Source organism: Panicum virgatum, chromosome 7K, assembly GCF_016808335.1.
Source record: "Panicum virgatum strain AP13 chromosome 7K, P.virgatum_v5, whole genome shotgun sequence".
Classification (NCBI taxonomy): Eukaryota; Viridiplantae; Streptophyta; class Magnoliopsida; order Poales; family Poaceae; genus Panicum; species Panicum virgatum.
This window is the reverse complement of record NC_053142.1, coordinates 47,368,303-47,380,768: the sequence shown is the minus strand read 5'-3', so window position 1 is coordinate 47,380,768 and position 12,466 is coordinate 47,368,303. Positions and strand designations below refer to the sequence as shown.

The following is a 12,466-nucleotide window of genomic DNA, read 5'->3' as shown; positions in this document are numbered from 1 at the left end:
GAAATTTTCAAAGCGTTCCATCATATTCGCTTCAAATTCCTGTTTATTTGTCTTCCGCGTCCAAATTCGAGCGATGAGCAGGAGCAGAATTTGCCAATTTGCTCAATCCGCGACCTCTGCAACTGCTTTTATCCTACAAACTTAACAAATCGCATCAAATTCATCGAGGTCTGAACTTGGCTGTGCAGCTACCCAGCTACTGCTCCATCTTCCTGGACCGGGACCTCAAGTCAAGCTCTCTCTCTCTCTCTCACCCACCACCGGGCGCCCGTCGCGGCCGCAACAGGCCAGCCCAGCAGCAGCAGCAGCCAGGCAGCCATGGTGGAGAGGCCGCAGCGGAGGAAGCCGCTGGTGCTCGCCTCCACGCAGGCGCTCCTCGACTCGCTCCCGGGGGACCGCCCGCCGCCGCCGCCGCCGCAGGAGCCGGTGCGCCTCCGGACCGGCGTCCTCCGCTTCCCGTCGGGGGGCGGCGCCGAGTTCGGGGAGCTCGCAACCTTCGTCGCCCTCCCCGCGCCAGCGCTCCGAAGGCTCGCGGTCGTCACCGGCACGCCTGTACGTCCCACCTGTTTCAATTCGGGCCAGGACACAATTGTTTGTTGCGAATTGCGTAGTCCGTGCGGCAAAATTCGATCCGTTAGGGGCTTCGTTGAGGAAGCTACACTTGCTGCTTTCAGGAGGAAATTCGGGTCTCGTGGAATTGGGTTGCTCATAGAACTAGAAGGATGAATTTGACTGCTAGATAGTCAGAATGGGCTCCAATAATTGATAACTACTGTATAATGAACATGACTTCTAGATCACGGATACTGGAAAAACTGACCATTCTGAGCGTGCATTTATGTTTCCAATTTAACTGATACAACCTCTGTGCAACCATTTGAGCTTTAATGGGAAATTGGTAGGAGTACTATGTAGGAAACTCTGCTTGGTGCTTTAAGGAGCGAATCGGATCTCATTTGGAATTTTTTTTCTCATCAAATTAAAGGCTGTCCTGTCATCATCACTTTTGGTGATGAAATACATGGGAATTGGTGATTTCTGTATCCAGATTTGGAATGGGTGCCATGGGCAATAAGCTTAGAGCATCGCAGCTGCTACGATTAAGCATTGTGGCCATGAATTTGTATATTCAACAGTGACTTTGCAAGTTAATCTCTGATATAATCTCTGTGCAATTTTTTGAGCTTAACTAGTAATACTGCGTAGGATTCTCTTCTGTTGATTAGGTTTGGAGCATTGCAGTTGCAAAAATTAACCGTTGCAGTCATATCCCATATGCTTATATTTTGACTAATGGTTTAGCAAGTTGATCTCTGATATAATATATGGTAGATGGTGAATTAGTTCTGTGTAGGATTATCAACTGTTGATATTAGTGAAATAATATGCAGCTATTGATGTGCAGGTGCTTGTCAAGAATGCTGACAATAATGTCGGGAGAATTGTTAAAGCAATATTACTTGATCACCCATCTCTTGACGAGTCTGGGACAGAACAGACTGATCATGCGGCATCTGCCTCTCCTCATGGTCGTGCTATGGGTATCTTACCTTTTCGTTCGTTTCCTGCTACTGGTTTTGCATCTGTGGATGAAGATATCGCTTATGTCAGCCCACTTTTGGCATTCAACTTGGGATTGCATGTTTCTTGTCTGAAGCTTCTTATCCAAAAAGGACAGGAGCCTTTCAAGTTTTGTTCTCGATCTGAAGAGCTTCATTCTGCTTCCAATGCTGGGAGTGATCTTTCCCTTCACTTAGACCTTCTTCCATGCGCTCAAGTTCCTAAATATGCTTCACATTTACGGATTTCTGTTGTGAGGATTCCTGAATGTGGTGTGCTTGCTTCTTTAAAGATAAATTCATCCTTTGGAGAAAGTGACTACCAAGACATGGTGGATCAAGCTTTGAACGAGTACTTTAAGTTTGATAGGTTCCTAGCAAGAGGGGATGTCTTTTGCATACGGAACAATTGGAATTGTGGCATGAGCTCCTGTCTAGCATGCAATAGGCAGGATGATAATTTGCGTCCTCGTAATATGATCTACTTTAAGGTAAATTACCTATTTTTCATACTTCAAATACACTATAATCCATAAATACGACAGATGATAATGAACTCTTAGCTTACACTTAGCTGCATTACTCATAATTGTATAAGAGTTTTGATTTGTTACTATTTTAATTTGCTAGGTGACAAGCATGGAACCATCAGATGAACCTATTCTTCGTGTTAATTGCAATGAGACAGCCCTTGTGCTTGGGGGAGCTGCTTCTGCTGCAATCCCCCCTTACTCCTTCTTTGCTGCTTCTGGTGACCCACTTCCTTTGCATGGTGAAATAGTGGAGCATTTAGCCTCTATCATTGCCCCAGCATTATGCCCTTCAGATATATTACCTAAAATCAAGTTTTCCACTTTTATATACGGCCCTTCAGGTTAGTGCACTTCAGTGATAATTTGATTAAATTTATCTCTAAAGATTACTAATCAATTTCCAATTGAACCTGTGTCCCCAAAAATGGTTGGTTAACAGGATGCGGAAAGCGCACAGTGGTGAGGCATGTTGCTAGCCATCTTGGTCTGCACGTGGTTGAGTGTAGCTGTCATGATCTCATGACTTCGTCAGAAAGTGGTGCACCTGCTGCACTTACAGCTGCCTTCAAAGAATCTCAGAAGTACCTACTTTTTTCTGTCTTTCCCCTTCTTATTCTGTTATTGAAACTTATGAAAATACCATACTCTTTATTTTTTTATTTCTTATGTGGAATACATTACATTTATTGACTTTCATGTGGTTTATTTATCTCTTTGACATTTATTTTATTTAATAACTTTCTTTGTGAAGGTATTCCCCTTGTATAATGCTTCTTCGACACTTTGATGCAATTGGGAATGCATCCTCCAATGAGGACCCAGAATCTGAGCAATCTGGGATTGCGTCAAACATTGAATCTGTTATCAAGCAGTACACTGGACAAAGTTGGGTTGCTACGGACTCGATGCCAGGAAGAGATGTAAATGGGAGCTCAGTAAGTCTTGATTCCTCTTATTAGTAACAAGATATAATGATATAAGGCCGTCTATACATCAAATTCCTTATTATTGGGTTGTCTCTTGCAGTACCCTGTGGAGCCTGAATATGTAAGCTCTCTTCAGATTATACTAGTTGCAACTGCAGACAGTTCTGAAGGAATGCAACAATCAATTAGGCGATGTTTCCGCCATGAGATTGACATGAAGACTATGAATGAAGAGCAGAGAAAGAAACTGATATCTGAGACACTTCAAGGCATTGCAACAGTTGCAGATGAGGTACCTTTTAGTCATTTTTCAGCCCAAAACCTTTTTCCCTCCACTTGCGATGCATCTCCTGCTTATGCATTTTCCCTTTTCAGAGTATTGATGACAAGTTCGTAAAAGACTTAGCAGCACAAACGTCAGGATTCATGTCGAGGGACATACTTGCACTGGTTGCAGATTCTGGTGTGTCTTTTGCACATAAAATTGCAGCAGAGAAAGATAGCAAAGGAATCAGTGATCATGAGGAGATCCTTCCAGAAAGCTCTTCTGCCACTCAAAATGAGGAAATACATTTCTGCAAAGAAGATATTCTGTGTTCCTTGGAACGAGCTAAGAAAAGGAATCGTGCTGCACTGGGCACACCCAAAGTAAACATTTTAATTCTAACTTTCAGGACCAGCAGTCGATAGCCCATGAATTGTATATACCGATTTTACCTTGATTCCTCTGATCACCTTGTTTGGTTTTTAGGTTCCCAATGTCAAATGGGAGGATGTTGGTGGGCTAGAGGAAGTGAAAAAGGTTATTCTAGATACTATTCAGGTAAATTGACTTTGATTAAGGTGTAAATATCAACAACATCAATATTACTCGCTATTATATATGAAAAATTCTAGATACTATTCAGGTAAATTGACTTTGATTAAGGCGTAAATATCAACAACATCAATATTACTCGCTCTTATATATGAAAATGAGATTTGTCTACAGTAGTTTAAGCACTACTAGGTTTGTCAGTTTTGGGGGATATTGACCTTTTTTTACTTGATATTTCAGTTGCCACTGATGTACAAACACCTTTTTTCTTCTAAATTGCGGAAGCGGTCAGGTGTCCTGCTTTATGGACCTCCAGGAACAGGGAAGGTAGGTCTAATGGGTTTCGTCCTTAAAAATGAGCTGATTTTTTTTTAAATTTTACCTACGAATAGATAAGCGTATCCAAAGGCACTATGATATGGGGTCGCTAAAATGATTCTTACTTGAACTTTTAGACCTTATTGGCGAAAGCAGTAGCTACTGAATGCTCGTTGAACTTTCTTAGCGTGAAAGGTCCAGAACTGATAAACATGTATGTTGGAGAATCAGAGAAGAATGTTAGGGACATTTTTGAGAAGGTATGAAAAATTACACAGCCATATAATTATCGTAAAAATACATAGATTTTATTTTTTCCAATTTTTAATTGTTAATCCCAGGCTAGATCTGCACGCCCATGTGTCATTTTCTTTGATGAGCTTGATTCCCTAGCTCCAGCACGAGGATCCTCGGCAGATTCTGGTGGTGTTATGGACAGAGTTGTTTCCCAGGTATAATTGTCTTCTGTCCTGAGTTGGTGACACCGTTCCTCATAATTTTCTGTTGAAAATGCCGTCCTGTCTCACTTCTCTTTTTTTCGTGTTTGATAGTTACTTGTGGAGATAGATGGGTTGAGCGATAACAGCCAGGTTGTTTACTCCACCATGCTATACTTGCTTTTACCTTCCATGAAGGATACTTGACATCAAAGGATTTTTTCTTAAATTGTTTGTAGGACCTTTTCATTATTGGGGCTACCAATAGGCCCGACCTTCTTGATTCTGCTCTTCTTCGCCCTGGACGGTTTGATAAGCTTCTCTATGTTGGTGTAATAACTGATGCATCATACAGGGAAAGGTTGTTAGTTGTTACCTGTAGTTTTCAATTTGTCTATTTCAGATTCGTGGAACTGTGATCTCAGTTTAATTGGCATATACAGGATCCTTAAAGCACAGACGCGCAAATATAAGCTCCACAGTAATGTTTCTCTCTTGTCAGTTGCTCAGCGTTGTCCTCCAAACTTTACCGGTGCCGATATTTATGCACTGTGTGCGGATGCATGGTTTCATGCAGCAAAGAGATCCGTGAGTGTTTCTGCTCTCTTGCTTTGTACATTGGTTTTTTCTTATCTTTGCTCTGTTGAACTTACACGTGGTATTTTCAGGTTAAAACATTTGAAATTGATCCTTCAAGAAATAACGATGCCAGCGCAGAAGAGGTCATTGTTGAGATTGATGATTTTATGACGGTAAAACTCTGAACCATTTTGAGTAAGCATGGTAATATTTGTGGTTGCATATTTGGAAATAAAAAAAAACGTTGTTGTTACTACACAGGTATTAGGAGATATATCACCATCACTATCACTGGAGGAGCTTCAGAACTACGAACAGTTGAGGCAGAAGATTGAAGGGCCTTCTAGATGATGACGTTAGCAGTAATATATTATTTCTCATTAATGATTTTGTCCGACCAGAGACACCCAAGGTTCAGAGTCTTAAACTGCTAACATTTCCTAAACACCTATCTCTTAATTACAATATTTTCTTTTTACAATTGCAGTGCTTGTTTTGACAGATGGTGCCATGACTATAAGTGCCCACTGCTGATGAGTGATGGATGTGGACGTTTTTCTAGTTCCACCATGTGCTGGATTTATCCGGTTACATCTTTATCGGCTGATTTGTATTACACCAGCTTCAATTTTTTTAAAGAGAGGCTACCTTCTTATATATCTAGGTTTTAATGAGATGACCGAGTAGATTTTACCAAATGATATGAATCTATTTTGCACAATTGCATTTGAAACTGCGCTTTGTGCTTAAGAGAAGAAGACAGTGCACAGTTGCATTTGTCCCAGTATTATCGATCTCCAAAACAAGTGGTTAACTTGCAAAGATTGGTCTACGCTGAATCAGCAAAAAAATTTTGAAACATTTTCCCTGGGAAGCCCACTGCTGGTGGGCGGTGGCTGCCACTGAAAATTCGCTTTCCTGAAGTGATGTTATTGACTTGCTCCTGGTTTGCTCGTGATGACGTGATTTGAATGCCGAGTACTGAAATAACTTTCTTTCTCATGATCACAACACATGATACACTTAGTCTTGGCAAAGAGGGTGTCGTGTAACTCGGGGTTTTTTTTTTTTTTTGAAGTCTGTAGAAAACCATCTTGATGTTGAAGCTGCTGGCAGCGCCTGTCTAAAACGGCTCTGCTTTATCTAATCATCGTAGCATGACTGGTACTGTCTCCCCCAACTGAAAACGACCCGTTCAGATCAGGCTCTCGAGTTTCGCTGGAAAAAGGAAAACAAATAACTATCGATGCATTTGTCCCATATGAAATCTGACTGTGGGTAGACATTTTGATGGGACGTTTCAGGTATTGCACCACCACTCATCCTGCTGGCAAACCAAGCTCGAGTCAGCTCGTCAAGTCAACACATTCTTATATAAAAAAGGGAAAAAAAGTAACGTTCTCAAGTGACCTCATTCTCCTTGACTTGCCAGCATCTCGGGTCGACAATGATGCAGGCCAAGCTCCACTACTACCGCTACTATGGCATGCAAGCGTGTGAACAAGCCAGAACGCCCGGGCTGTCTGGTCAATCCCCGGGGCGCGACCGAGACCGGGCAGGTCCAACCAATCATCGCGCGCGTCTCGTAAACGCTGGTGCCAGTCATTCGTCGGAGCGGGCCGGGAGCGGCGGCGCCAATGATTATTGATTTAATTTATTTATTACTGACGCCAAGTCTGAATTTTAATGGTTGCCTCGCCACGGCGCGACCGGGGGAGTAGCCGTCGTGTCGTCGCCGCACGCGCGGCGGCCTCCTCGGCTCCTCCCCTGGCCGCCGGCCGGCTGGGTTTCTGGTCAAACACCTCATGCTAGCATCATGCATCCATGCCCTAGACCACGCACTCCTGGTGCTTCGATTTCGATCGCCAGGTGTGCAGTCAGCCGCTACTAGCGATTACCACTAAAAAATACGCCCGCCCTGTTGATCCTGGGATCCTCGGATGTTCTTGTTTAGATGTTTACTCGTTGTAAAATGTATTGAAACATTCTGATGGGCCACTTCAGAGCCGGATGAAATGAAAATTCAGGTGGGGGATTCTCTCCCCTCCCGGTGACGTTCAAAAAAAAAATATTTACTTGTTTAGGGTGGCCACGCTGAAGCTTGAATCAGCAGTTAGTCCGCCATGCCGTCAGCGATGGCCATGCATGCGTTGACTAACGCGAACTGCTACTTCTTTCACTTTCACTTTCACTTTCTCTTTCTTTTATTTTTTGTTTTTGGAAACGAGGACGAGTATGTCAATCACTTTCTCTTACACTCGGATCAGATAAGCATAGGGCGTGCGTGCGTGAGTGTGCCGATCATATCAGTCCCAATCCCGCGAAAGGTCCGCGCTCACACTGCCGGCGCTAGCTTTCGTCGTCAACCACCGGCCCCGCCGAGCGAGCGAGCGAGCGAGAGCATGCGCGTGGACGCCGGCGTCGCGGCGCGCGGCGGCCAACTCACGCGTCAGCCTCCGAGGCCGGCCGCCGTGCGCTGGAACCCCGGCCGGCGAGCTGTGGCGTCCGCGGCGGCGGTCTAGCTAGTCTGTTGTTGCGTGCGGAGAAACCACCCTGGGGAACGGGGAACGGCCGGCGAATCTCGTCGACCGGCGCAGAGGCAGGGACGGCAACGAGGCGGAATTTATTAGCGAGGCAATCCGCACGGAACCAGAAGCGTTTCGAACGGTCCATCCGAACTCACGCACGTGAGGATCGGAGTGAATGGATCAGCGGCTTTTGGTTGACGACGACAAGCAAACTGTACGTTCCCAGTTTGATTTGAACACACTTGCTGGCTTGCTGCAAGCTCTCATCCTAAAACAGTGGAAAAGGCCGCTAAAACATCATTGAGAAATAAAACGAACTGTTGCCAATATGAACACTTGGAATTTCATCATCATCGCCTAAAATACTACTCATGCTAGCTTGCATCCTGGCCTAGGCCTACTCTCGATGTCTCTGTGTAAGTGAGGTTTGCTGATCGATCGATCAAGTTGATCACTACTGCACAGGTCGACGGCACGCGCCACATATATACATGCACCACGCACACATGCCGCGCGCGTTCACACGACCCACTCATCACCGGGGTCTGTCTCCCCAGTACGTCCCCTCTACCGCCGCCGGTGGCTGTCGGCGGCGACGGCGCGGCGGAACTCGGCGGCGGCGCAGGGGATCCGCAGGACGCCCTTCTGGGCGTACCCGAACTCCCGCTCCGCCATCTCCAGCAGCGCCCGCACGCACGGCTGCGCCAGCGCGCGCACCTCCACCACCACCCGCTCCTCCGGCTCCTCCTCCCCGCCCACCACCACCGCCACGCACCCCCGCGGCACGCACCCGCCTCCTCCCTCCTGCTGCTGGTGCTGGATCAGCCGCTCCCGCATCTCCTCCCTGCCGCCGCCTCTGCCGGAGGCGCCGTAGCTGATCTTCCGCTTCCAGCAGTTCATGCCTGCCCCGCCGGCCGCCGGAGAGGGACGAGCACGGTCGATCCACCGGACTGTGTCGCGGGCGGTGGATGGCGACCTGACCGCCGGTCGGCGAGAGGAATGATGCCGATCGCCTGGCGCGCGCGCTCGCGGCAGCAGGATGTGTGCCTGCCACCGATATGATTTCAATTTCAAGGGCGGGGATGGGTATATATAGCTAGGGCCGAGGGGGCGGATCAGGGGTCAACGTGTGTGGCGATTGGGATATCACGCACGCTCGTGTCGTCCAACTCCAATCCTTGACCCGTGTTTCGTTCCGTTGACAGGGGTAGGTCTGTTAATGCCTTGGGTTGAAATGGATTTTATGGGGTGGATTTGAAACGAGGTGTATTTGGATGGGTTAAAATGAATTATATTAGTTAATGGGGTGGATCGGGGCGGGTTCTATATAAATACGGGTTGGGGTGAGTTGAAATATATACTTTTTACAAAATAGTATAACTATATATAAATGTTGGTCCCACGTGAGAGCTGGACTCAGAAATTAAAACCATGTGTTTATATCAGAAAATTTTATCGAAATTGACTGAAATTTGTTGAAGATGACTTAGTATGACTGGCAACTACTCTGTACAAAGCAGTGTGACCAAAAATACATGTGGGCCCACATCAAGAGCCGGACCCTAGAAATAAAACCTCGTGTTCACACTAGAAAATTTTATCGAAATTGACTGAAATTGTTGGAGATGACTCAGTACGACTGGCAGCTACTTTGTGCAAATCAATGTGGCTAGAACTACCTGTGGGCCCCACATGAAGAGCCAGACTCTAGAATTAAAACCTCGCGTTCACACTATAAAATTTTATCAAAATTGACTGAAATTTGTTGAAGATGACTCAGTACGACTGACAGCTACTCTGTGCAAAACAACGTGGCTAGAACTACATGTGGGCTCTACATCAAGAGCCGGACCCTGGAATTAAAATCTCGCATTGACACTATAAAATTTTATCGAAATTGACTGAAATTTTTGGAATGAGTTAATATGACTGTCAGATACTCTGTGCAAAGTAGTGTGGCTAGACATATATGTGGCCCCCACATCAAGTATGGAACCACTAAATTTCTCTACATAGTAGAATCCATGGTTTTTTATAGATTACCCGCTTGTAATGGGACGGGTTGGTTAGAGTTGAGAAAGTAACTAATTGGGTTGGGTGGAGTTGGGTAACTAAATATTAGGGTGGGGTTGGATATGGTGCGGGTTCCAACCCATTAGCAAGGGGAAGGAAACAGGCCTCTAACCGGCCGGCCGGGCGGTCGGGTCTTGGTCCGGCCCAACCCAGAGGCCACGGCATGCACCCGGCCGGTTTCTTGGCAGCTAGGAAGGATTAGTAGTTTAGTACTATGCATCAACGCATGTGTCATGTGTCTTATCTGTGGGAGTGGTTAATAATTAGTAAGTATATCCTCGAAAAGGAGAAGGGAAAAGGTAAAGCAACCGGCGGTTCGGCTGAGCCGGATGGACCAGAACCAGAGCCGGATGGGAGAGGGTCAGCCCGGCCGGCAGCCGCCCAGATGCAGGAGCCGTGAACACGAACCGAATTCTACACTTGAAACACCTAATAAAAAAAACGCGGCCGGAGGGGTCAACAGACCCCAACGTAATAAGAGTAGTTTTCTTTTGCAAGAGAAACTGGCGGTTCTGACCCGGTCCAGATTCATCACGGCCTATCATATCAGCAGAGAGAGGAGGGAGAGAGAGAGCAATTTGTTCCCAAAGAAATAATCAAGGGAATGGAATCGATCCTAAACTAAAGTAATTAGAGCCCACATTTTGCGAAGGAGCACGTTGATGCGACGCGAGCATATGCGTTATCCCCGTTCCTATCAGTAATTCTCAGTCGCACTAGATGGCGCGTGGCGAAAGCGGGTTAAAAGAGGAGACTCGTGATCGATCATCAACTTTTCACGGGGATAAAAAATTCTGCAGGTTCCATTCTCCTTCCGGATTCTCGGCCACGAGCCGGAACCAATGTGGCGATCGGATTTGCTCTTGCTTAATCCCTTTTCGATTCAAACTTTCACTGATGGCGCGTGCCGGAAACAAGCAACCGCATCAATCTTCTGAGATTGTCTGGTGACCGGCCGGATGCATTCTGAGTTCTGAGATTGTCTGCCCGACCTCGAGTGTGAATGCTTTCCAAATCCCAAGGATCAGCCGCCGCGGATTCTACGCCGATCAGCAGGTGGTTTCCGCATGCCCCCTTCCTGCTGGTGATTTCAGCAGGGCAATCAAGTAAGCACTTCGGTCTGACGAGAGAAATAAACGTCTTTCTGAATCTGCCTACTCGATTCAGCGTCCAGGTTCTCCTCGTTCTGATCGCTGGCTACCGGATTCCCTCCACATTCCCCTTCCCGATTCAAACTTTCACGCAGACGCTCGAGCGTCGAGCCTGTCCACGTCGGCCCAACGACGAGAACGATACCAAATAAAGCAAGCAAGTCATCAAACTTTCACCACGATGCCCAAATCCCGAAGATGAACCGCCGCGGGTTCTGCGCCGACTGAAAGTTTTTTCGTCTGTTTCCGCACGTCGCCTTCCGGATTTAGTAACTGAATCCAAAATCTCCTTTTGATTCAAGGAGCAGGCCTGGAGATTTTCACCTCGAGATTAAAAGGAAGGCGTCAAGCAAGATCTTCTCGTCTGACGAGAGCATCCAAATCTACCCGGACCGCGACACCCGACTGAAACCAGGGAGATTCCATCATCTCCTTCTCGCCGACTTCATCAGCCAAGCCAGCTGAGGCCCAGGTCTCGATCAGTAGCTGCCCAGGCGAGACCACTGCTGCAACACGCAGCAGCCAAGCCAGCTGAGGCCCAGCCGGCAGGCTCTGGAGTGAGCGTCTAAGCGTGGACTTCCTCCCTAGCTAGCAGCCCCTTTGAAATCCATGGCAGCGCAGGCCGGGATAATTGACTCGAACGCGTGCTGACCTGAGGGTTGACCTTGAGCCCGCAGTGTCAGCAATGGGGGCATCCATTCATGCATGCAAGAGGACTAGCGGGACGACGATGGCTTGAAGACGACAAGCGCAAGTGGAGAGTGTGCGCTGTTGCGTGACAGAGAGGGCGCTGGGTTTCTCTAATTCTCTCTCTTTCCCGTTAGGCTAGAAATTTGTGGTGATCAGTCAGACATTCCACATTTCAGATGTGACGTTTTTCTTGTTCAGGCTTTGGGGAGGGACTACACCAAGAAAATTCTTGTTTTTCTTTCCAAAATCCGATAGATAGGATAGAGTAGCAAGAAACAATCTCTTTCAACAGGGCGCCCAACACCCGTCTCGGATGGGCCGTACGTAGGATGCTATGTGAGCCTATGAGAGAATTCTCTGGGCTGGGCTGAGCCCATGCTATCCAGCAGCAGTTCGGAGGAGTCCGGCACTGCGGCCCATAGCCTCGTATGGTGGGCCCATCGACAGCATGTTAAGTTTGCGTTGTTTGGTTTCGTTCTAAGATTTTAGAACACGCAAGACGTGAATTTTTTTTTTTGCATGCATAGAGTACTAAATGAAATTTATTTGTAAAATCTCTTTACGGATAGGTGTAACTTTTCGCGATGAATCTAATGACGGTAATTAAATGATAATTGGTTATAGTGATGGTACATTAACTATCATCTAATTGTACGGTCAAAGATCTTATTAGATTCGCCAGGGTTCCTAGCATAGGGATTCCGGAGTTGGTTTTGTAAACTATTTTTTATTTGATACTCCTATTTAGCTGTCAAAGTTCTTTCTAGACCATTCTAGATGAAATCAAACGGGGCCGGTTGGTGGGGCCGGTCGGTCGTCCATAGAGAGACTCGAGTTCAAGTTGCCAATAAATAC

The 12,466-nt window shown here is 46.5% G+C and overlaps 2 protein-coding genes across 6 annotated transcripts; one reads left to right on the top strand and one right to left on the bottom strand.

Annotated features, from left to right (window-relative positions):
• Positions 1–5,956, top strand: LOC120641790 (peroxisome biogenesis protein 6-like). 5 transcript variants are annotated; one of them, XR_005662405.1, is made up of 17 exons: positions 1–552; positions 1,406–2,050; positions 2,190–2,433; positions 2,532–2,673; positions 2,844–3,027; positions 3,119–3,310; positions 3,394–3,666; positions 3,770–3,841; positions 4,076–4,162; positions 4,291–4,413; positions 4,495–4,605; positions 4,705–4,743; positions 4,830–4,951; positions 5,034–5,178; positions 5,259–5,342; positions 5,431–5,581; positions 5,657–5,956. XR_005662405.1 is itself a non-coding variant. In XM_039918022.1 (17 exons), exons 1-16 carry the CDS (start codon positions 319–321, stop codon positions 5,518–5,520), a joined length of 2,787 nt encoding a protein of 928 aa, XP_039773956.1. In that variant the 3' UTR covers positions 5,521–5,531; positions 5,657–5,956. The 5 variants fall into 5 exon arrangements, 2 of the variants coding, with proteins under 2 accessions (XP_039773956.1, XP_039773957.1); XR_005662404.1 differs by having other exon boundaries at positions 6–552; positions 5,672–5,956; XR_005662406.1 differs by having other exon boundaries at positions 9–552; positions 4,946–4,951; positions 5,672–5,956.
• A 2,041-nt stretch (positions 5,957–7,997) lies between these two features.
• On the bottom strand, positions 7,998–8,741 carry LOC120641789 (auxin-responsive protein SAUR15-like). Its single transcript, XM_039918021.1, has one exon. The coding sequence runs from the start codon at positions 8,595–8,597 to the stop codon at positions 8,265–8,267; it is 333 nt and encodes a 110-aa protein (XP_039773955.1). The 5' UTR covers positions 8,598–8,741; the 3' UTR covers positions 7,998–8,264.
• Positions 8,742–12,466: the final 3,725 nt, after the last annotated feature.

Bases quoted from the DNA above. Each gene is read 5' to 3' on its own strand.
- LOC120641790 (XM_039918022.1), top strand. From the start codon at position 319: ATGGTGGAGAGGCCGCAGCGGAGGAAGCCGCTGGTGCTCGCCTCCACG. The intron at 553-1,405 runs GTACGTCCCACC...ATTGATGTGCAG, and splicing joins CGGTCGTCACCGGCACGCCT to GTGCTTGTCAAGAATGCTGA. The intron at 3,667-3,769 runs GTAAACATTTTA...TTTGGTTTTTAG, and splicing joins CTGCACTGGGCACACCCAAA to GTTCCCAATGTCAAATGGGA.
- LOC120641789 (XM_039918021.1), bottom strand. From the start codon at position 8,597: ATGAACTGCTGGAAGCGGAAGATCAGCTACGGCGCCTCCGGCAGAGGC.